We start from the raw sequence: 25,114 nt of genomic DNA, 5'->3' as shown, positions 1-25,114 counted from the left end.
AAAACCAATATGGACAGCACCCCCATGCCATTATATGACTTCTTTATTTTTCCAGGAAGTCAGTACAGTTACAATTCTTTACAGATTCACACACCCGTTTTTGTCGACTGTTTGTTTTGACTTCATATATATCAATTAATAAACTGATTTTCGGCGGGTGAACTGACGGCTCACGGTGTTAATAATTTTGTGCTGATCGTCACAAGACTGTGAGGCATGTGATATTGATCAGACTATTGAAAACACCCAGCATTGTGCTGCATTGTGCCATTTTTGTTCTTCCTCCAGGGGGCGCTTACCGGCTCAGGAAGCCGACTCCCCCATTGAGATGCATTCAAATCTCTTAACGATTTTTGTCCTGTGTGAAACATTTTAACGTGACCACATATAATTGTTTTAATATTTTAATATTATTAACTGATTTCTGGCCCACAAATTAAAATCCGCCCCATCAATAAAAATTATTGTTCGCTACACTCTACACTCAAACAACTGTGATTGGTTCACCCTAACCAGCGCTGAAAAGAGGAACAGCTTTTACGTGACCAAGCTATGGTCTACTTGTTGCTTCAGCAGTGGTGTAAACAATTTATTATTTCCTAAATAATGACACCGAGAAATTTAAATAGCCGATGAATTGAAAACACACAGTTAGTAGTTAAAATAGCTTAGTCGATATTTAGACCCATCGTCCCGGACCAATTAGAAACAGCTTCCGGGCTGCTAAACTCCACCTATTTTTAATACCCGAGTCATGCGAATTGTTATTCTGTCACTTATTCTGTTTATGCAACTCTTCCGTGATTCACAGACATGTAGACTACAGTCCCCGCAGCAGAAATGGTTCATGTCTATAACTGTCACCCGTTCGCGTCTCAGCACATCGTAGCGGCGGAGCAGGAGCCTGGGCTGGTGTGCTGCGGCGGCGGGGCGCTGTTCGTAGTGAGTGCTGGAGGCTGTAAAATCGAGGCATATAATCTGCAGCAGGAGGGATGTCCGCTTATCTGCCGCTTCAGCAGCATGGGTTCTGTGCTCAGCATCCACCACAGCACAGTAGGTCAGTGACAGCACTAGGATTGTAGTATGAGTCACTGAATATAAGATGACTGTGTGATTTCTAGTGTCTTGAAAGTACCATGGTCCCCTGTGAAAAAGTACACTTTAGCATACTGTTAAAATGAGTACTTATAGAAATAAGATACTTTAATAGAGCACTGCAAACTGAATGTAATGTTTTTGGACATTGAATGATGTATGTCATGTATTTAAATATATATACATTTACACATTTGTTATGGTGAAGTTGCAGTTTTTAAAATATATTAACTTTAAATGTAATATCAAATAACACTCAATAGTTATACATTATATACTTTTCATGTGCTTTAGTATGTTAGTCAAGACATCAGAATAAGTACTTTAACACGGGACAAACGCTTATTAAAAACATGATTATAAATAAAACATTTAACGTGACATTATTACAAAGTGCACTTTTTAAGTGCGTTAACAAACAAAATCATGAAAGTGTACTCTCTTTAAGTACATTTAAGTGGCATTTTATTTTATTAACATTACATTACCCGAAAGTACAATAGTTTAAAACTTTTATCCCCACTTTCACAGACAAGGCTTAAGCTAGTCCTAGAAGAAAATGCATGTTTGAGCTGTTTTAACTGAAAGCCACTTGCACTGACATATCTAAAATAAGTCAGTGCCATTGTTTTGTCTGAAGATGCACACCAGAGGCCGTTTCAGAAAGGAGGTTAAAGGTGCTAAAGAGGATCTTTTTGTCGACTGAGAAACCAAAGACTGAGTTTTTTAAATGAGCGCATGCGCAAGAACAACCCCCCTCCTTCACAGCTCATTTTGAGGGAACGCCTCCCAAAACTCGTGCACGAGTATTGGAACACGAGTGTTTACCACCGGCATTCGCTGTGTCGTGTTAGTGGATTCATTATGTCGGACTCACTGCAGGTAACTTATAATCTGCAGTTGTTACTCCTGTCTCATGACAAAAACATTGCATGCAGCGCCTGAGGAGTGTGGAAAGTTACTGGAGCGCTCACGTCTCTCACAAGGAACGTCATGGCAGTGATTGACAAGCCAGAGGGCCAATCGTTTACGCGATCATGGCTGATGCTACCTCGTGCACAGATGATGTATATTAATATTATTCCTTTCAGTGCACCTAATAATAGTCTTTTATCAGTTAGTAAAGACAGTTTCAAGTAATATTGCAAAAATGTATAAAACAAAACATCATCTTTAGCACCTTTAAGTGAGAACTCTGAGTATGTTAACCCTGAAATGAAGGGAAACTCTGGGTTTTCCGTTTCAAAATGGGAGGTATGTCAAACCCGAGAAAGCAGGTTAAGTCAGGCCTGTTTCTGAAAGAGAGGTAACTTATACTCAGAGTCAGTTACCATGGTAACTTACTCTGTGAACCTAACCTGGTCAGGAGCAGGTTTTCTTCAGTCAACCCAGAGTTTCCTCTGGTCTCCTCCCCCTTTTTAAAGTGCTAGTCATGTTTAAATAGTTAACTAATTCATTCACGCTGCAAAAATGCTTTTAAGTATTTTTTGTCCTATTTTAAGTACAAATATCTAAAAATTCTTAAATCAAGATGGATTTTGCATATAAGAAAATTATATAAGATATTTAGTCTTGTTTCCTGGGGGGACCTAAGTAAAATTATCAATATCTGCCAGTGTGGTAATAAAAATAATCTTAATGAAAATGGAAAACAAGATTATTCGGAGTCTATTACTAAGTGCAAATTTACAGTAGCTCCGTCCACAAATGTCAGAGCAGGTTAAAATTCACGTACGTTCTTGTGGCTGCAGTGGTGTAGGCAATAGTGTGGTGGGTGCGGAGAATCAAATTGTGATGCGATGAACAGGGCTCAGATCCGCCTTCTGCCGAGCTCGCTATTCTCCCTTTTCCCATCAAATATCACATCAGAAAGGCATTGATTTTCAATAAAAATGAAGAAAATGTTCTAAAAGTGGAAGTAAATTGCCTAATGAGTGTTTAATAATGATAAAATCATTTACACTATTATTGTATCCAGTTAAATTATTTTTTTTCTTCTTTTCTTGCATGTGGGATACCATGAAAATGAATATTAATTCAATAACTTACCATTCTACCAGTTTTCACCTTTGAGTTTATAACAGTGATAAGAATTAAACTTGCATTGACTCAGAAGTATCCGGATGTCCTTTTGTCATGTGCTGTTGCCATGGTGAATCGTAATATCGGTGCTCCATTGATGATGGCTTTTCATAGTCGTGGTGCACGCGCTTAACTCCGAGTCAACCTACTCAGAGTCGATTGAACTAACTCAATTCAGCTGAAACTGAAAACTCAGAGTTTCCCATCTCAGAGTAAGTCAACTCAGAGTCCAAGTTTTAACTCAGAGTTGGTTGAACCTCCTTATTGAAACAGGCCCCAGTAATGTTTTTTTTTTTTTTCTGGTGTACTTATAAAAGCTACTTAAATATCCTAATTGAACTAAGGCCTAATCCTGGTTTAGGTTAAGCCCTGTCTGTGAAACTGGGCCTTAAAATTTGAAGTTTAATGCAAATGTACATTCAATACAATTAAGCGCACTTATTTTTCACAATGTGCACCATAATGGTATTAGATGTTAAATACCGATTATTCGTTTATCATGCAATTTGTGTTCATTTAAAAGAGTACCACTGGAATACCATGGTACATGTGCAAAAACATAGTTGTGGCAGTTGTGGCCTAATGTTTAAAGAGTCAGACTGGTAACCCGAAGTTTGGTGTAACTCCGGGTGTACGTATCTATGTTTATACTCACTACTCCTAATATGTGTGCACTAACTTGGATGGGTTAAATGCAGAGGACAAATTCCCAGTATGGGTTACCATACTTGGCCTCCACATGTCACTTTCATAATATGGCACCATGTCCAAAAAATATCACATTACAATATTAAAATCTTGACATGATGATAATAAATAAAAAATTTTTTTTTTTTTTTTTTTTTTTTGAGTTTCTGACTTGTTTGGCTGTTTTTGTTCTTAGGGGACTATCTAGTCACTATTGAAGAGAAGAACAAGGCCACTTATCTCAGGGCCTACACTAACTGGAGGTACCAGGCTGCCGAGAAGACTCGTGTTGGGGTGCGTCTGTTGGGTCACTTCCTGCGGGGCTCATCCTTCCGCGGAGCTCCCAAAGAGCAAATGGAGATCATTGAAATCCCTCTGTTTGAGCCACCACTGTGTATGGCATGCTGCAGTCTTACTGGTGAGAACACTTGCACTGAAATCATACAGAATCAAAACACAAAAACAACAACAAAAACCACTCACTCACTGGGTGTGCTTTCTGCCATCTTTCTCTGTGAACTTGAGCGTGCCAAAAAAAGAAAGAACTGAAACTCCATGTAAACTTGCCTCACAGACATGAAAAATATATCTATAGAAAGTGAAATGTCTACTTTTAAGTGAACCAATTCAAATGGAAAACAAATATTCTCAGGTTATGTAATCTGTATGAAAACGTGCATATAGGTGCGTGCACTACTGCGGAGATGACGAGTCAGCGTTGTTGACTTCATCACTGCGCCCGAAAATACAGAAAGTTTATTAATTAATTATTAAAATGTTAAAGAAATCTCTTTGCTGTTTTTCCGCAACACATTCATAATCATTATGTCTGCTGGTGCATGGTGGCAAGCTTTATGAGTGCGTTGGAGTGCTAATTAGGCTATGTACTGTAGGCATTAAAGACTCATTATTATGATTTATATGGTTTATTAATAAACTTGAAAAAAAATTAACGACTACTAGTTGACCAGAAAAATCTTTAGTTGAGGGTAGCCCTAGTTTCTATGATGATACTACGTTGTTCTTGGTAGAGTCTTGCTTGCCATATGTCTCTATGATGCTCTATATATATCCAGAGCCTAAACACTTTGTTACACTTCAGACAAGTGTAACATTACACAAATACATTGAACAAGTTCAGACAAATTGGACGTCCCCCATACTCACACCATTGGTCAAATCAGAAGTCAACATGTCTTATAGACTGCTTATAGATTCTCAAGCTGTGTCCTAATTCAGAGGCTGTATCCTTTGAAGGAAAATCCATCCATTCTATCCTTCATGGCCCAGGAAATGAAGGATGCATTGGTAGGCCGCATTCAAAGGAGCCTTTGAATTGGGACGTCCTTCGTCATTTGGCCTTCAAAGGATGAGGCCTCTGAATAGAGACGCATCTTGTGTTTTCATACATCGTGGAATTAACCTACCAATGGTTTACTTACAGTTCATTCTGTACATTTACCTGAGGTACGTGTAACAGAGTCTTCTGTTCCTTTTAGGTGATCTTCTAGTGGGCTGTGCAAAGAGCTTGGTGATCTTCAGTCTGAAGCGACAGACACTGAGCGAACAGCTCTCTGTGCTGGACTTTGAGAGGGTTCTCATTCTTCACATCCAGGGCTGGAGTCCGTCTCAGGTGGCCTTCTGTGCTGGATACGTAGCCCTTCAAACGGATCTGGAGGTCCTGGTGGTGAAGCTTACCCCACGGCAGAAGAGCAGCCAGGCTGCAGAGCAACACGTGCTTCTACCTGAAGATATCATGACTGAAACCAGCTTAGATGAAGATGCAGGTATTACTAACAGGCTGGTAACAGGCAAATATCATCGGAGCTAGTATGAACAGTTCCCCTCTCTCCTCTCCCATTATTTCCTTTCTCTTTACTGTACTAATAAAGTCAAAATTGGCAAAAATAACTTAAATAAAATGTACTTTTCGAATGCATTGTAAACTTAAAGCCCAAAGTATATTTCACATAAAAAATAGAGAATACTTTAGGCTGATCGAGACAGTAGAAACCACTGGCACTGAAGATCTCTACGATCTACTTGGGCTCACAATGCTTTTGGGAAATGCAGCCCTGGCTGATAAATTGGTTTATAACAACACAAGTTGCAACAGTGTAATTTCTTAATTTTTTTCATATTTTTTTTCTTCTAGAGATGAAAAAAGATGGATTCAGTCCTCTCCATGAGCAAGAGGACTTCTTTCTGTTCCCAAAGCATCAGGAGATGTTGGGTAATGAAGCCCAGGAGTGTGGCATCTCTTTAGTTCTGGAGTGGACTGGTATGGAGGCAGAGAGCCGAGGAGACATGAGCGTGGTTTACATCTTATTCAGGTATAATGAAGAGCTTGAGAAAATTAGCTGCTTTTTAAATGTGGTGTGTTTGTTTGTCAGATGTCACCTTTCTAGTTTGCCCTGTCTAGGAGGTTTGCACCTGATTTCTTCCAAGGTTGCAGTGTTGAGGAGACACACTTGCATTCCCTACAGCTCCACCCCATGTTTACTGGTTAGTGAACGCTATGTGTGCAACATTCATTCACACACACCCCTCTCCTTTGGACTGAATGGTTTCCTCCTACTGTCTGAACAGATAAACAGGAAGAAGCCTCTGTCTCCAAAGTTGGGGAACCTACATGTATGTTTGTTTTCTTCTCCTTGCCGAACACTGGTTACATGTACAGCTTGAAGGACACTGTGGAGCTCGTGTCCACCTACCAGTACCCAGAAAAGGCCCACCAGGCTGTGCTTAGTGACCAGTTCCTCTACGTCATCACCAGGTATGGCGGACAAATTCCCGCTGTCCACAGTACATATACGGCACTTCCTGACACATAAACTTTGGTTAAAATTTGCTGTCTATGGGTGCTGTGATACAGTACATAGTGAGATGAACAGGTTTTTCACTTGAAACACTCTTGTTTTGTCATTAAAAAACATTTAAATATTTAGTATTATGTATTATTCTATAGCTTACTGTGAATAGTAAAATGTTGGTATTTATTTTTAATGGAAGTAATGACAAATCTTTTCTTCCATATTGTGATGTACATCAGAGTAAAATTAATTAATGAAAAAGAAATAAATGTAGGATGGGGACTTTATCTGTTGTTGATTGGTTGACCTTAAAGTCACCATGAAATCAAAATTGACAATTCTTGTTTTTTTAATGATGTTTTATTAACAAAGTTCAGCAGGATCACATTAAGATAATTAACCTTATTTACACAAGAGTAGCACATTCAGTTAACCAACGCAATTAATGATATAAGAGGTATATATACAGCAGACTTACCTCTGTTCCATGACAGTTTCCACTACGCCATCTCCTCACTTCTAACTATTCTCAACTTGGGGAGAGGGAGTACTCTGGGTTTGTGCCAAATTCCGAGCTTGGAGCCCTCCCTTAAGACTGCATGCCAAATACGCATAACCTTTACTCTATTTAATTATATGTAAGTGTGAACTCATGAAAGGAATATTGCAGTATTTATTATAAATTATTTTTCCATGCACATCTTTTTTTATTTTTTTTTATTCATGTGGCTTGTAATCTTTAGTCAGAATAACTTTCACTCCCTCTTGCAGCAACATCTCTTCTCTGATGATGAGGGCCAACCTTTCACTCACATGAGATACACCAATAGCAAACCACAACCATCTAATCAATTCCCCATGAACAAAATGAAGTCCTGCCCTACATTTCTTCCTGTTCCAGAAGCTTTTTCACTCTAATATATATGTCATAATAGGGAAGAAAAAGCTATCACAGCTTTCGTCTCATGACAACTTTAATGCACGCTTTCAGTTGATTGTAAGAATGGGGCGGGGTTTATGCAGATAGAATGATTGGAGAACATGTCTGGCATATGTCAACAAAGAGAAGTCTGTCATTTAACCGAAAGATAAAGACATTTTGAATTAAAAATGACAATATTAAAAAAAATTGTTAATCATTCATAATAGGATAAATAACATGCATTTAGAAAATAATTGAGGTGAGTTTCCATTTGATGCCAATTTTAACATAAAACTGAGAAGTCTTAATTGATTGTGGTTGTGTTTACTGTAGGAATGCTCTCCAGTGTTTCACCGTCAGGTGCAGTGCGGTAGCGGCTCGGCTCGATGACCCATACATTGACACCACCATGAAGGTAACACAAGTCATCATGGGTTCCCCGGATTTTGTATATTTTCTCTTTTTTTTTTTTTTTTTTTTTACACCTCTGACGGTTCCTCGATTCTCAGTCTTATACCCATTACTATTAAAACCCCTCAGTGGAAGTTTTGCACCATTTGTGCCTGAATGATGCATCATGTGGCTTGTGTGCTATTACTTTACATAAGATTTTCAACTGCCAGATGACAAAATGGGTGAAAATGTCCCATAAGCCTACTCAGAAGGAAGGACTTAAGTCATATCTCTACAAGCATGGTCACGCCAGCCCAGCCAGTATGGAAATTGTTTAATTTTCCACTGTGGGACTGATAACAGAATGCTTTGGAATGTAATACAGATGTGTCAGTCATTGCCTTGGTGACACAAAAGTTTACAGATGGTATGAGATGTAAATAGCGACCACGTTATGGAGGATAATCAGATATTTCTATTATTAACTTGCATTTATGCTGCTCAAATATCGCACTTGGTGACCAATCCTGAGTGGCGACGAGCCAGCATGCATTCTACCAGCACGGTTAGCCAAATGAGAACCAAGAACGGTTTGTAATCGTGCTGATCCAAGCTCAAATTGAAGTGTAAGTTCCTTACCTTTCTTAGAACCAACAGTGGGAAAGTGACTTAAGATTAGAATCACTCAAAAACCTTGTCAACCCTCCCCAAGACCCTAGAATCAAGGCAGTGAGTTATGCATGGCCAGGAACCACTCATATTCACTTCAGAACTAGTTGACTGACTGTTGATATCTGAACGGTGTCCCATCAGGCCTGTCCACCCTTCACAATGGATGTGTGCGCTCTGAGGATCCAGCTCTTCATCGGACTGAAGTTTCTCTGTCAGGATGGAAATCATATCGTTCTCCTGACAGCAGCAGACGTGGACAGCAAAGAGGACATGGAGAGATCAGCCCGTAAAAACACGTATGTGTATATGTTCACTACATTTCAGAGTACATGAAATGAGAAATGTTTACCTCATACATTTTGGCTGCTTGATTTTTTTCAGTATCACGTTGCTGTTTGGTTTGTAGATGTATCGTAGTGCCCTGAGTAAATGGCCTGTAACTCTTATTGTAGTGAATCGAGGGAACACAGAACCCTGACAGGCATTTTAGTAGCTGTAGGTCTAGAGCCGTCCTCAACACCAACTCTGGAAAGCCTTCTGTCAAGGTCCTTCTTGTAAGTTAGCGAGTAGCATGATCCTAACAGTGGGCCGCTCTGAAACAAACCCTAAAATTCCTCCTAACCCACTCTGAGTGTTACCTGCATGCAGTCATTCATAATTTATCTAACATCTCAGTTTTGTTCAGACATGACATTTCAGTCATGATAAATAAGATAAGAACCTCTCAATATGGTTCAGGACTTACTCTTATTTAGAGAACACTTTAATGCTATAACTGAATTTAACCAACTACAACTATACTAATCCCACAACCCTTTTCAGTCTAGCATTTTAACAATTCGTTGACTGTCAATTTAAAGGGGTCATGACATAAGAAATCAAAATTGCCTTGATCTTTTGACTGTAAGAGGTCTTTGTACTATTAAAGCACCTTAAAAACATCCTCCTCATTATAAACAAAGAATTGAATCAAGCTCCCAAAACGGCTCATTTTGACCAAGCGGGATCTGTGACGTCACATGGGCAAATGCATTTGCATATGCCTGCCTCTAGAGCAAGATGTCGACGAATAGTTACACATCATCACACCACAGGCCCCGCCCACTGGCTTTCAGTCACTTAACGGCTGACATCAGCCAAAATTCAAAATTGAATAGATGCCATTATAATCACTGATGCTGTCTCCACTGGATACAAAATGTGCATTCAGTTTCTGACATACTTCATGCACTTGAATCTCCTGACAGGACAAATGGAAGAGTGAAAGAACGTTCACTTTGACGTGTCCAGTTTAAAACGGCTCGTTTGCATATTTCTGTGGAAACCTTAGAAGGATCCCAGAGTCGTAAAAGTGGATGGTTTATTTTGATGGCATCCCGGATCGCATTTGAGGATTATATGTTTGTTCGGAGCATTTTGTTTTGTAAACGAGGCACATTGTGATGGAGAGTTTTGCAAAGAAACTTTTATTGAAAGATGAAGCTGCCAACTGTATTGGATCTGACACCAGCTGCTTCACAAACTGTAATTAAATGATTTCATAATGCTTTGTCTGTAAATGATGGGTTTATATGGATGTTTTCAAAACATACTTGTGTAATAGCGAGTGGGCGTTGATACTGTTTCCTATGGAATGACGTTAGCCAATCATAACAGTGGCCGTTAACTGACAAGCCTTAAAGGAGCGGCCCCTTAAAAGCTAGGGTTGGGAGAAAAAATCGATGCATCGCGATTTCACTTCAAATATTTTTTTTCTAAAGACAATTTCTGTCATATTAGGCCATTTTTATCACGCTGGCACTTCGTGCTCACTACTGCGCAGACTCAGTTTTCAAGTTCATTATGCGCAGACTCGAGACTCAAGATGTCAGCGCCATATAGACACACTTGCGGCTTCACTTACTACAATGGAAGAGAGTGAAGGTGCGTCATCCATATGTTTTTTACAGGCTTTGGATTATACAGACAGGACAAACCACATCTTATATTTCAAAAGAGATCTGTGCATTAGTGTGAAGGCAGCTTATTAGATCTCCTGCTGTCTATGATGTCATCAGTAATAATCAAACAACAGTAAAGCTGAGAAAGAGAAAACATCATTCACTGCTTTTGAATGGAAAATGTTCAGTTACTCTTAAATACTAAAAGCACTCTTTGTTTATTGTTTGTAATATGTTTTGTTCTTTTCTTTTACTACTTACTTTTTTGTTTTGAAGCTATATTAGTTTATATTATTAAAATTCTCAACAATTGTTCTAATTTAAATTTTTAATTTGTAATTATTATTTTAAAAAGCACTTATAATTACATATGTAGGAATAAATAAAAAAATTCTTATAAAAGACAGTAAACAAATGATTTAACCTCTTAGCGTCCCACTGTACCGCATATTCCAAATAGTTCAAGAACAGCATGCAATTTTCTTTGGGTATGCCTTTTTTTTGGCATTTTAGGTAAATTTTACAGGAATGCTAAGGGGTTAATAATAAGGAAGAAAAGTAGATCAAGAATCAATTTGGAATCTGATCATGACTCACAGAATCGGAATTGGATCGAATACTGAGGTGCCTAAAGATTCCCACCCTTACTAAAAACAGATTATTTCAGACAGATGGCCAGAATGAGGATTGAAAATAATCGTTTTTTCAACTTTTATATTTTTGGTTTTTTTGCCCCACCCCACAAAAAAAAAAAAAAAAAATTAACATTATAAGTGAACCTTGAGGAACATATATATAAAAAAAATATGTCATGACCCGTTTAAATGTGTTTTATTGGTATTATTTGTGTAATGAAGTGACCTAGCATACTGACACATATAAAGCAGTATATGTGGACTGAGTATATGTGTCTTTGAATTTTTTTCCCACCAAAAAAAAATGGTCCATTGTCTGTTGTCAGTAGTAATGTATGAAGCACGGCTCACACAGAGGTCACTTTTAAAGCAAGTGGCTTCTGTTGGTCAGTGCGGCTAAATTGTGTGACCAACTGCGAAATCAGCTTTGGAAAATTTTTTGCCCTCACAAAATTCCTGATGGTTGTTGATTCCTATTGAATTGACTGCATTTCACCCACTAACAATGGTAAATGTGGCAGCACCTTAACTCAAGAAAACGCAAGCAGTAAATGCAACTGTGCAGTTACGATCTATGACCGTTACCATGTTCTTCTATGTTCTTCAGATCCAGGAAGACCTCCATCTCCAAATCCACAGAGCCGACTGACAGCGGTCATGGCTGGAACCTCTATGTCATCAGTTCTGTGTCCACACTGCAGCTCTACAGAGAAATAGTACCGTAGCTTCAGCTGTCATATCAACACTATATATAATATATCACAAACCCTTGTAGAGCCAGACTATTGTTGAGACATTTATATTTTATTCTAGCCAAGCACTGCCCACTTTGACAGGAAGAGACTCTCTGACTGATGTGTAAAGCGTCCAACAATATTTATGAATGGGGATCGATCTGAAATCAATTATGCCACAATTATAAGAATGTGCAGGAAAATAAAAATAAATATTTTTACAATTTTGTTTGCTGCCACTAATGGCGCAAAAATTACACATGCAGAAAACCCTTTATTAAGGTTAATTTGCTTATATCTAACCAAATTAAAACTTTTTTATTTTGACACTGTCATGTTTCTAGGGCCCTATGATTTTCGTGAAGTAGGAAATTGTGACAGAAATACATCTCTATTGCACAGTAGAATGTACTTCTCAAAGTAAATAATAATAATCATAATAAAATTATTAAAACTTTAACAGTAAAAGTTGTGCAGCACTGTTTGCCAAAAATAAAATAAAATTTTAAATGTTCATTTGATTATAATTTCTATTAGTTCATTTGATTACCACCATTTTTAATAATACATTTGTATTTAATCATAAATTCAGAAAAATTAAAAAAGAATTTCTGAATTCTATTATTATTGTAAAAACTGTAATAAACTATTAAATTGTTTTATGAATTACGTTCATTAGACATTTTTGATTATTAGAATTAAGTCAACCATTAAAACAGAATCCAAAATAAATAAATAAATCAAATGGAAAAAATAGTGAATTTTGGAAAGAAAATAGTGGATTTCATAGAGTCCTAAAAATGTTTTTTTTTTTTGAATAAATTTGAATTCAGGATTTCAATTAATTAGATATGCTTTTTATTACTAAAATGTAATGTATTAATTCAAACAGAATCCAGAAAAATTTAAATGAAAAAAAAGAAGGAATTTGGGAGAAGATAAAACCGATTTTATATGGCCCATGTTTCCCACATACTGCACGTTTTCTTTGTAAACATTCCTCGATGTTTCCATCAGGTGGAATACAGCAAGCGATACGAGCAATCGAGCCCGTCGTCTCAGAGCTGCATTCACCTACTGAGTGAAGGTCACCTGCTCCTGCGGACGGCACTGCTTATGCAGCGGGACTCTGATCCTGCAGAGAGAGCTCAGCTGCAGCAGGCCTTTCAGGAGAGCTGTGCTCAATTAGGAGACTGCTTCAGCAGGTCAGCTGCATCTCATGAGTGTGTGATCTGTGATCAGTAATTGTCAGTGTCATACTCTGATTTCATCCTTAATTTGCAGGTTTGATAAGAAGGACTGTCATTTGGCTCTTCCGTACTATAAGATGTCAGGCCTCACTGTGACTGATGTTATCAAAAGAAATATGTCCATGAGCTCCTTTTCAAATGGTTACGGCAAAGGATTTCTCTTTTTCCTGAAGCATTCAATCTATGAGGAGATCATGGAGGAGCTTAGCAAGGTACTGAAGGAAGCACCAGTGTCTCACAGATGGAAATTTTAGATATAGTAGTCATCAAATATATGCTAAAATGCAATTCACTGATAGCAAACGAGTTGTGCACAAAACTGCTGAAATTAAATTAATGGTTATTTTACGTATTTACTCAGAATTCAATTGTCAAGTAGGCAGGTTATGCAAATGCATACAGTATATAGAAAGTTAGGTAACATTTTACAAATAGGTTTCGTCAGTTAACATTAGTTAACTAAGAATTAACAATACTTCTACAGCATTTATTAATCTTAGTTCATGTTAGTTTCAAACATTTACTAATACATTATTAAAATCAGATGTTGTATTTGTTAACATTAGTTGATGCACTATGAACTAACATGAACAAACAATGGAGCTAGATTTTTATTAACTAACATTAATAAAGATTAATAATACTGTAACAAATGTATTGCTCATTGTTTGCTCATGTTAATTAATATATTAACTAGGGCTGCACGATATATCGCATGAGATTATCACGCGCATTTCGTCAGTAAAGCCGTCACTGAAAAGCCACGCAATATCGCGTTCATTATCGAAGGCGATTCATCTGCGAGATGAATGCGATATTGCGTGGCTTTTCAGTGATCTACGGCTCTGTCTATTAAATGCCGCTCCATTTGAAAGCAGGTGATGGCGATTTAGAGGTAATCAGGGAACCGGCTTTACTGACGAAATGCGCGTGACAATCTCATGCGATATATCGTGCAGCCCTAATATTAACTAATGTTATCAAATGAGACCTTAATGTAAAGTGTTACCGAAATTTAGATAACCTTTAATTCAGAGTTTAAGATATTTTGGTAACACTTTACAATAAGGGTACATGAATAATCATGTACTCATACCTGAATTAACGGTGTCATGTTTCCCGTCATGTTTCATGGGACTCTTATGACATTTTGGAGTTTACGCGCAATACACGGACATACTTAATCAAATTCTATGACAAGAGTCTGATCTACCACAACAGAAAGGGAAATATATGTGACGCAGATATTATAAAACCATTCAAATACAACAAAAAGTCTTTATTTATTATATCAGTAGTTAAGGGTAAAAGACTTGAGTCGTTTTTAAAATATTCAAGTCTTTTGTGCCGAGTCGAGTCAACACTGAAGTCATTTCAGGTCAAGTCCAAGTCAAGTCTGAAGTCTGTTAAAAGTTGACTTGAGTCCGAGTCACTAACCCGAGTGCCCATCTCTGGTTTATTGATTCTGTGTATCAAAATGTAACAGCTGCATGGTTTGCAGTTTTGCAGTTATTATTAGAATGTATTTATTTAACTTTTAATTTATAACATTAGTTTTATGAATTTATTTATTGGATGAGAATAGTAAAATCACACCAAATCTTTGTAAAAGCTTTGCAAAACTAATTTAAAACAAATTATAATTGTTATTATTTAACTGTTATAATAAATTATATTATTGTTATAATCATCATCCTGTCTCGTTTGTGTGGTGCAGGACATGGCTGATAAAGTCCTGGAGATCTTTAGTGTGGCTGAACCTGATCAGCTTCCTCATGTTGTGAGCAGTCCGTCCATGCTAAAGGCTGATCCTGACAGTGCCATGACCCACCTGAGACAGCTGGAGGCCTCTGGGGCCCCGTCCATTACCTTGTCTCTCTGTATAGCCTCCCTGGCACTTCGAAAGGGTGATCTGCACACTTACAAGCAACAGATGGACCGCCATGCTGAGGTATTACATGAGGAATTCTGTACTATTTTAAACATTTTATTATCATCATTTGATGTAGGAATGTGGCTGTTTTTTGTGTTCAAATTGAGGGAATCTCCCCCGTAGTCCCCATAGTATTTCATTGAAACTAGCATGCTATAAACATAAAACTACACTTTATTATTAAATTATTGCACTGACACTATGCAACATTGTTAGTTATTCATCCCAGATTTGTACTTAGTTCCTCTGAAAACTCTAAACACACTCAAGTGTGGCACAAACTCTTTCTGATGGAATACAGACAGCGACTGAGTGACACTGATGAAGCAGATCTTTACTATTACTTCACAATAATGGAAAGCATGTTGTAATTTTGCGGTTTTACCATCCATTTGCCCCCAAAAATCAAGATATGGGTCCAAAAAAATGCCCCTATGTGGATTTTTGTTTTTATATTTATAACGTACAGTATAGTTTGGTAATGATCAGACGAGCAAGAGTCCGGTTTGTCCCAAATATCAGCATGATTGCAAAGTGATATCATTTTTATACAATTCAATAAACACAAGGTTAATATTAAGTGACTTACATTTTAGACACAATATTATCTGTTTTTGACATTTCGCTAACGGAAAAAGGTTCCAAACAAATTCACATCAAAGTCACTAATTCGCTGTTGTCTCCAGATGCTGCAGGTGTATGGCTTCATAGAGGTGCCCAAACTACTGCTGCACGGCAGAGGGAAGGCTGTGCTGCCCACCATACTGGCCCAGCACTTGGCCAACACACAGGAGGGACTGCTGGTGGCGGCAGTCATAGCGCTGCATGAGAACAGCAAGATCAGACTGGAGGAGGCCGATCTTTTCTTCCAGGTACATGCAGCACACTGGGAGACAGAGATTGTTTCTGTCTGTGTCTTTCTCATAGCTGCATGTGTTAATCTCTCTCTCAGGAGCTGTGTAAGGATGGTGTTGAGGTTGAGAGCAGTCCTCAATTACTGGTGGATTTCTGGGAGGCTCTGTTAGTAGCGTCCTCTCATGAATCCATCATCCAAGAGCTGCTATTCCGTCTCACGTCTGTCTATATTGACCGTATCACACACAGAGATTGCTCCGGTGTCAAAGCCCTCAAAACAGCAGAGGATCTGGTAAGCAAGATTATCTTCCTATCATAATGTAACATAGCAGGTGTTTTGAGTGGTTGTTTACATGTTTCTAGGTGATTACTAGAGTGTTCAAACTGGGGTCCAAGGATCCCCAGTGCACTGCAAGAGAGTTTAGAGAAAACCAGTGTAACAAACAAAAACAGTGTAAAAAAAATCTTCTATTGGAAACAAAATTTGTATGTAGTATCATGAAAACCATATTTACACAGCTTTTCCAGCACCATTAATAAATCCTCATTAAATTTCCCTTCAAGTTGTCTTCTTCAAGATTTCTTTAAAATAGTGTTAAAATATAATCTCGTCCCTTTCTCATGAACTCAATATCGTGTGTCGTCTCATCTTGTGATGCATAAATGACATCTTAGTAACACTTTACAGTAAGGTTTCATTAGTTAACTAATTTAGTTATCATAAACTAAGAATGAACAATACAGCATTTATTAATCTTAGTTAAATATTGCTATTTCATCACGTAATTTCCCAACAACAATTGTGCCCAGTGAAAATGCTCAGTGGCTAGTCATTTTAGAAAAACCACAGTGACTGGTGAGCAAAAAACTTAATGTCAAGCCCTAATAAGAACCATTAGTAATAATTGAGCAACAATAATAACTGAGCTGCAAACCATCATATTAGAATGATTTCTGAAGGATCATGTGACACTGAAGACTGGAGTAATAATGCTGAAAATTCAGCTTTGATCACAGGAATAAATTACATTTCAAAATATATTACAATAAAAAACACAACAAAAATTGTAATAATATTTCACAACATTACTGTGTTTACTGTATTTTTGATCAAATAAATGCAGCCTTGGTGAGCAGAAGACACTTAATTAAAAAATATTAAAACTCTTAATTATTCCAAACTTTTGACCGGTAGTGTATGTTATACTTTCTTTTGCTGTTTTTTTTTTGTCAGGTAAAAATTGTCTGATCACGGTAATAGTACACTTCCCCTCAACAAGACACATGATTTAATCATGTCTGTAGCACAAATGGAATAGGAAACTGCTGTTTACCCTAAGAACAAATCAAGGTTTAAACAAGGTTTTCAAATTAATTAACTCAAGTAATAGTTGTTGTTGCCTTAGCAAACACCGCTAATTAAGATAATACAGTTAGCCTGTAAATTATATTAGGTCTCGAGACAGATGCATTTAAAAAATGCTGCATAAATGACATCTTAGTAACACTTTACAGTAAGGATTCATTAGTTAACTAATTTAGTTATCATAAACTAAGAATGAACAATACAGCATTTATTAATCTTAGTTAAACGGGGGGTGTATTGCTATTTCATGCATTCCGACTTATTTACACTGTTAAAGTAACCAAAGTTGGCCAAAGTTTCAAAACACGAGTTGGGAGTATTTTTCTGTGCCAAATATACTACTTCCGGTTGCGGACATGTTTTGCCGATTGTTTTTTTTTAGTATGGCCCTTTATCATGTAATAAAGGGCGTAATCTTTGTATAGGCACTTCTCCCGGATAAGCGTGCACACACACACACACCACCCAGAGCAAGAGTAAGAGTACGCCCATCAACTTGCTTCGTTCGGGATACGGAAGCTGAGAGATTTTTCAACAATGGCTAGGGCTGGACGATTAATCGAAAAGTAATTGAAACCGAAATTCAGAACCTCTAACCGACGTAATTTTCTCATGTCGGCTATTTCGTTTTTTTAATCCTGTTAATACTTCCCCCTTAAAAACATACTACCGTGAGTGTAGCCACGTGACTCCGCCCCATCCAGTCAGTGGCATAAAAGCAACACGGAGGTGAACGCCGGATCAACACGTAGTGATGGTGCGCAAGTGGTGAGCCTTGCGTCTTCACTAAACTTTGTCAGTTGTGTTTGTTTTAAGGTTTACCAGTTTGGACATTTAAGTGATTTTAGACGATTGGATGTATATTATTTCGAGCTACCGTGCTCGCGCAGCTGCATTGTGGCACAAACACTCATACAAACAGTAGCTGCGCAAAACGTGAAGATCGCGCACACAGAGAGGAACGCAGAAACTAGTTGTCAGCGTTGTCCCGTGATTTATCACTAAAGTAGCTTAGAAACTCAAAAGTTATTATAGCATATATTTTTCTACTTTTGAAGGAACTATTTACAACCCACAGCTTCACAATTAAAGGTGCTAAAGAGGATGTTTTGTTTTATACATTTTTGCAATATTACTTGAAACTGTCTTTACTAACTGATAAAAGACTATTTATTAGGTGCACTTAAAGGAATAATATTATTATACATCATCTGTGCACGAGGTAGGGCCTTAAAAACATCAGCCAATCGTTTACGCGATCATCGCGTAAACGATTGGCCCTCTGGCTTGTCAATCACTGCCATGACGTTCCTTGTGAGAGACGTGAGCGCTCCAGTAACTTTCCACACTCCTCAGGTGCTGCATGCAATGTTTTTGTCATGAGACAGAAGTAACAACTGCAGATTATGAGTTACCTGTGGTGAGTCCGACATAATGAATCCACTAACACGACACAGCGAATGCCGGTGGTAAACACTCGTGTTCCAATACTCATGCACGAGTTTTGGGAGGCGTTCCCTCGAAATGAGCTGTGAAGGAGGGGGGGTTGTTCTTACGCATGCGCTCATTTCAAAAACTCACTAACAGTCTTTGGTTTCTCAGTCGACGAAAAGATCCTCTGTATCACCTTTAATAGAGAGACGGTATGACTAATTCACACATGCAATCGCTCTCATTACTGGTACTGTGATAATTTATCTTTATCTGATTTACGAGCAGAAATCTGTAAGAAATGTTACAAACCATAGATAAAATAACTTCTGATAGTGAGCTGTTATGTAAGAGCACTCTTTCAAAAGAAAAAAATATCCCACCTTTAATAGTCAAACATATTTACAGTATAAACGTTGTCAGTGAACTATGGGGGGGCAAAAAAAAAAAAAAAAAACAGAAACAAAATAATCGTTCATTAATCGTAATCGAGGTAAAATGTTCAGTTTATCGAGGTTTTGATTTTAGGCCATAATCTTCCAGCCCTAACAATGGCTGTCCCAATTCAGGGGCTGCACCCTTTGAAGGCAACATACATCACTGAGGCAGTCTCATTTAAGAAAAATAACAGTTAGATTGCAAAGAAAGAAAGACATTACAGTATTTTACACCTCACAATGAATCAATTTTATTACAGATACTTTTCTTAAATATGACATCCTTAATGACATATGCAGCCTTCAAATGCGACCTCTAGAGGACGCAGTCTCCGAAATAAGATGCAGCTCCTGTCAACAAAGGAGTGTGTTTTTTGTTGTGAGGGAAAGATTACCTTTTTCAGCTTCCCAAAGAACCTAGTCTTAACGGAACAGTGGATGAAGTTTGTTTTTCCGGGGCAGCAACAGAGTTGTGCACATATGTTAGTTTGTTTCCGGGATTTCGGTGATGAATGCTTTGTAAACAAGTCCCAGTTCGGCGCTGGATTTGCAGATCGCGGGTGGTGAGTAAAGCTGCATCAGATGTCTGTGTTTTGTTGGCAATCGGTGCACAAGTGCATAAAATGTAAACAACACAAATGTTTTTGTTCCCTTTTTATTTATAATGATGTCACAGCTTGCAGACGATCTCTACGCAAAAGCTGTGCGCGCTCGCGACTCTTTAGCTCCGCCCACGGCACTGACAGCAGGCACGCCTCCAGGAGCTCAGCTTTTTTCGGAAAGACTTGGTACAGCGTATCTATCTTTTATAAATATGATAAAACTAAAGACTTTTCTGAGATATGAAGGCTGCAATATTATTCTATATGTACTCAAGATTAACATGAGATTGGCAGAAACTGTGTGTGATACCCCCCCTTTAATGTTAATTAAAATCAAATAATGTATATTTTGTTAACATTAGTTAAAGGGGACCTATAATGCCCCTTTTACAAGATGTAATATAAGTCTCTGGTGTCCCCAGAATGTGTCGGTGAAGTTTCAGTTTAAAATACCTCACAGATCATTTATTATAGCTTGTCAAATTTGCCCTTATTTGGATGTGAGCAAAAACACACCGTTTTTGTGCGTGTCCCTTTAAATGCAAATGAGCTGCTGCTCCTGGCCCACTTTCCAGAAGAGGGCAGAGCTTTAACAGCTCACGCTTTGGTTGCTCAACAACAACAAAGCTGGAGAATGTCATGCAGCCAAAATGATGATTGTCAGTAACGGTGTTCAGCCTTACATTGTTCAAACCGGAGTCTGACACTGATGGAGAGACTCGGGAAGAAGTTACAACTTTTAGAATGCAACTATACGTTTCTGAATGGTTAATGGATACATTTATGTAGTTGCTGTGGAGTTGATTCAACTCATCAACTAGCATGTGCTGTCATGTTCATCTTTTGTGCAAATCCAGCGTTGAATTGACCCTCGTTTGTGAAGCAGTCCGGCGTAAAATGGAGGCATGGCAACAACACTCTACTACAAAACACTTCCTCTTTTCTAAAGCAGCACAACATGGCCTCACCTTCTTTGTTGTGTGTTCTCGGGGGCAGGGTTTATGTAAATTTTAGGGTTAGTGATGTCACCAACCCAGGAAAAAGCTTGTTGTAGTCCCTACTAGCTATTTTTTGTAGTCCTTAGACAGAGAATTTTGAAAAAGAAAATATATTCTTTTGCATTGAACTTTGAGCGTCGTAACTTTGCAGATGTTATTTATGCTCTGACAGCAAGATTACACATTAAAGTTAAAAAAGTGAAATCATAATCAACCACCCCTTTAATGCACTATGAACTAACATAAACTAACAATGAGTGACTGTATTTTTATTAATTAACATTAATAAAGATGAATAAATACTGTAACAAATGTATAGCTCATTGTTAGTTCATGTTAGTTAATACATTAACTAATGTTATCAAATGAGGCCTTTTTGTAAAGTGTTACCGACATCTTTAATTACTGTAGCTTGGAAGTGGTATATAAAGACTCAAATCAAATTTTTCTTCATGTCCAGATAAACTCCTGTTCTCATTATGGAATGTTGTATCCGTGGGTGAACATCCTGACACCTGTCCAGTTCAACATCACCCATGACCACCAGGAGGACCTGCACAAACTTCAAGTGTGTACTGATATATTTCTCTTTTTTTGACAAGCAACACCATTAAATAACACAAATTAATATCAAAGACCTCTATGAAGTGCAGCCAGAATAGCTGAAGTAAAGGTGTGTAGCCTTGTGTACACTGAAAAAAGTTGGTATTTACTTTGAAACAATCAGAAATTCACTCAGAAATTGCTAGTAAATTTCACAAATAATTACAAAGAATCACAAGTAACACTGAATTAAGCATGATTTTTTTTAATCAGAAAGATTTTTGGTATTTTCTTGTAAAACAATTTAGTAATGCTTGTTTTATTTACAACTTTGAAAAATAATTTTTACAGTGTACACAAACCTCAGCTCGGCAAATAATTTCTTACATGTGCTTTGCAACAGCTTTAAAAGAATTATTCACCCAAAAATGACAAATCTGGCATCATTCATGGTGTTTTGAGTTTTGTTTCAGAACCTGGCATGTTTTCTCCTTTAGTTCAGTTTGTTTATGGATATATGAACACAACAATCATGCTCAGATCCGCATCAAAACAATCGTTCTGAAATCGTTCTGGTCTCAGCCCGATTGGAAATTAACTCTGGATGTGGTGAAAAAGCAATCCGACCCAAAGAACCAATGAACCAAGCTGCATCATAATTCATAATGGGAAATGCATTGTGTTAAAAAAAGCAGCAGTGAGCATGTTAGTTATCGCAATTGAAAACCAAAGAGAACCTCTTCATCTTAAAATGTGTAATTAATTGCTCTTCTCTGAAGCAAGTACAATGCTGTCCTGATGAAGCCTTGATTCTCGCTCTCTCTCTCACCTGTATCCTAATGTTCCTGTTTATTTCTATCCGCTTTGGAACACAAAAGATAAATGTAGAATGTTGGGGTGCAAATAAAGCTTTAGTACATCTCTTCTCACGGTGTGCAGTCTCTGCTGTGCGGCCCAACACTGGAGGTCTCGTACATTCTGCCTCTGTTGGAGCAACTGTCTGACTCTGATGGCACCGGTCTCAGCGTGCACGTGCTCTGTGCCACCAAACTGGGCCAACACGAGAGCTCCATCGACAGACTTCTAGACCGATGCCCACAAGCCATCATCTCCTATGCCAACCACGAGCTACAGAACGACAAACTGGTAACTAACTTAACTGTTCCAGCGATAAGGCCTAAGATGTATTAGACTTCTACACATGCTTGATTTGTCTTAACTGAACATTTCATTCTCAGTGTTACTGGCCAAAGTGTCATAAAAATGGATGAAAATTTTTAGAAAGGTTTGCTTTGTGACTTTCACAATTATGAATGGATTCACAAACTGTTATTCACTGCTACTCCTAAAATGTTTCTTCAAACTTCACTGAAATTGATTCAATTCATATTTAGACTAAAGGCCGGTTCACATGAAGGACAATAACTATATTGATAATGATAAAAATATAGTTCTAAAAATCTTTCTAAATATAAAAGAATATCAGAATCCACAGAACAACTATAAAAAGAATGGCACAAAGGAACGATATCCTTGGAATCACTTTCAGAGCGATTTTTTTATTTTTTTTATTTTCTCCAGCTGATGAACAATAAATCATTAACAGCCAATCAGAATCCATCCTGCTTTAAAGAGCTTGAGCATTTAAAGTGGCAGACGACAAAACCTTATTGTGCACTGGTGTGGATGCTAATATAGTTATCATTATAGTTAATCTTTATAGTGTGAACAGGCCTTAAAGGTACGGCCACATTAGCAGGATATCGCAGGGCAAAAAAAAGGCTGTTTATTATCCATTCCTAGTATAGCAATGTACGAAGCGGCTAATTCACCCAAACTTGAGGTCTTTCGCCCTCACGCAACTTTGCCAATGATAGTTGAAAAAAGTAATAATAAACATGATGTGATGCGATAAAAGGTGTAACTTTCATGTCAGTCAGAGATTTTGTCCTTGTTTACTGGCCTCTAATTGATTTATACTTCTCACAACTACTCTCTTCATCCAGCCTCTGTGGTGGCAGAAGCTTTTCCCTGAGGTCTGTGACAGGATGAGAAAAACAGGAAATGACAATGCAGTCCTCCTCTCAGCACTCAAAGGTATAAGCTGTTTTAAGCTACTGTATGTCCAAACACGACAGAATGAAGTGAAGTGAATTCTGCTGCTCATGTAAATATCCTTTATTTTTTTACAGAAACTCTGGTTGTGGCGGCCAAAGAGTTGAACCCGTTAGAGTTCCTGGAGTTGTTGCCGGATGATGGAACGGCCCATTTTTTCCTGCCACATCTACTTGAATGCAGCCAATGAAATCATATGACATTGGCATTTATTTTAGACAATCGGTGAATCAACACTAAACCTCTGGATTTACAGTCGTCCTGCTGCTTTGAATGCTGATAACCAAAAATCTGTTAGGTGTCCTCTCAGATCTTTGACTGCTGTGAACATGATCTGATTGGAACTACATGTTACAATCATTCATAAAGTCTGGAATGTTACAAGTTTGCTTCAAAAAACAGGTACTCCCAATTTAAGTCAGAATAAATATAGACTACATTATATAACAAAACACATTGACGTACAATTGTTAAATTACAAGTGTTTTTTAAATTGTTTGTTTGGCTTGCAATGCCTTTGTTTGAATGTTTCTCGAATGTATGTGTGCACATTATCCACAATGCATCTATCATCTCATTTCATATGATTTTTCAGAATGAACATTTTAAAAATGTCCTTTTTTTGTTTATCATTAAATTATATTCAAATGCAGAGTCTCGCGCACAGCTCATTTTGTAAACATTCTTTTGAACATTCTCTTCTGCTGTGTTCGAAGTCGCCCCCTATACCCTCATTCACTATTCACTACAGTACTCCACTAATGTAGTCCACTTGAAGGAGTAAATGAAAAAGAGTGAGTGAATTTGGTCACTAAGTGCGCCGGAAGGACTGCCGCTTTTGCAATATGTTGTGCTTGCTGTTTAATAATCTTTGAAATGTAGCAAACTTGGCAGCTCCAGTAGTAATGAAATGATTTTATCTTGAACTCTGTTATGGAAATCCACATGTATAAACCATAATTAAACTATTTAATAATCAATTAAATATGAATTCATACCTGTATGATATTACGCCATATCCACAGCGGTTTGGAAAATGGACGGATGGATGATTCAGCTGGGGGCGCAATCTTCTGGTCAGATGCGGGAATTTAGATGTGTGACTCTCACATTATGGGTATTCTCTAGACGTTGAGCGTACATCAGTTGTACACTCATTACAGAGGTGCATGGTGGGATTGAATGAGTGCGCTCAATAACGTCCACTGTGGTTTCGGACACCACTACAAATGGCTGTCCCCTCAAATAGTGCCCTATTTAAGGGTATGGGGGTGATTTCGGACGCAGCCTTCCATTTACAAAATCATATTTTAAAGCTTCAGTAACATATTTCAAATTCTAACAACTCTACTTCCAGTCCTCCCTTTACAGAATCATATTTTCTTTCAAAATCGAAAACCTATTTATAATGTCTTCTTTCCTGGTCTTACTGTGCACAAGTCAGGAAAAAAAATCTTCATAACATTTAGGCAAAATCAAATGACCTCTGACCCCTTGTATTTCGATATAGTCCATTTAGAGACCATTTTTTCATATTCCTATTTTAATTCCAATTTTAATGTCTGTCATGTTTAACAGTATTCCCAAGACAGGAATGTTTTTTCAGTTCAT

At 37.7% G+C, this 25,114-nt stretch overlaps 1 protein-coding gene across 2 annotated transcripts; it reads left to right on the top strand.

Annotated features, from left to right (window-relative positions):
- The first annotated feature begins 716 nt into the window (after window positions 1-716).
- On the top strand, window positions 717-24,155 carry hps3 (HPS3 biogenesis of lysosomal organelles complex 2 subunit 1). Of its 2 annotated transcripts, XM_048168985.1 has the most exons (19): window positions 717-1,057; window positions 4,061-4,282; window positions 5,364-5,651; window positions 6,020-6,197; window positions 6,287-6,369; window positions 6,454-6,640; window positions 7,933-8,014; window positions 8,806-8,960; window positions 9,117-9,218; window positions 11,847-11,955; window positions 12,991-13,178; window positions 13,258-13,435; window positions 14,941-15,174; window positions 15,843-16,028; window positions 16,109-16,303; window positions 21,306-21,413; window positions 22,328-22,534; window positions 23,395-23,485; window positions 23,581-24,155. In XM_048168985.1, exons 1-19 carry the CDS (start codon window positions 841-843, stop codon window positions 23,691-23,693), a joined length of 3,123 nt encoding a protein of 1,040 aa, XP_048024942.1. In that variant the 5' UTR covers window positions 717-840; the 3' UTR covers window positions 23,694-24,155. The 2 variants fall into 2 exon arrangements, with proteins under 2 accessions (XP_048024942.1, XP_048024947.1); XM_048168990.1 differs by lacking the exon at window positions 9,117-9,218 and having other exon boundaries at window positions 718-1,057.
- Window positions 24,156-25,114: the final 959 nt, after the last annotated feature.

Source organism: Megalobrama amblycephala, linkage group LG2, assembly GCF_018812025.1.
Source record: "Megalobrama amblycephala isolate DHTTF-2021 linkage group LG2, ASM1881202v1, whole genome shotgun sequence".
Taxonomy (NCBI): Eukaryota; Metazoa; Chordata; class Actinopteri; order Cypriniformes; family Xenocyprididae; genus Megalobrama; species Megalobrama amblycephala.
Note: the sequence above shows the minus strand (reverse complement) of the source record. Positions and strands in the feature narration are given on the sequence as shown.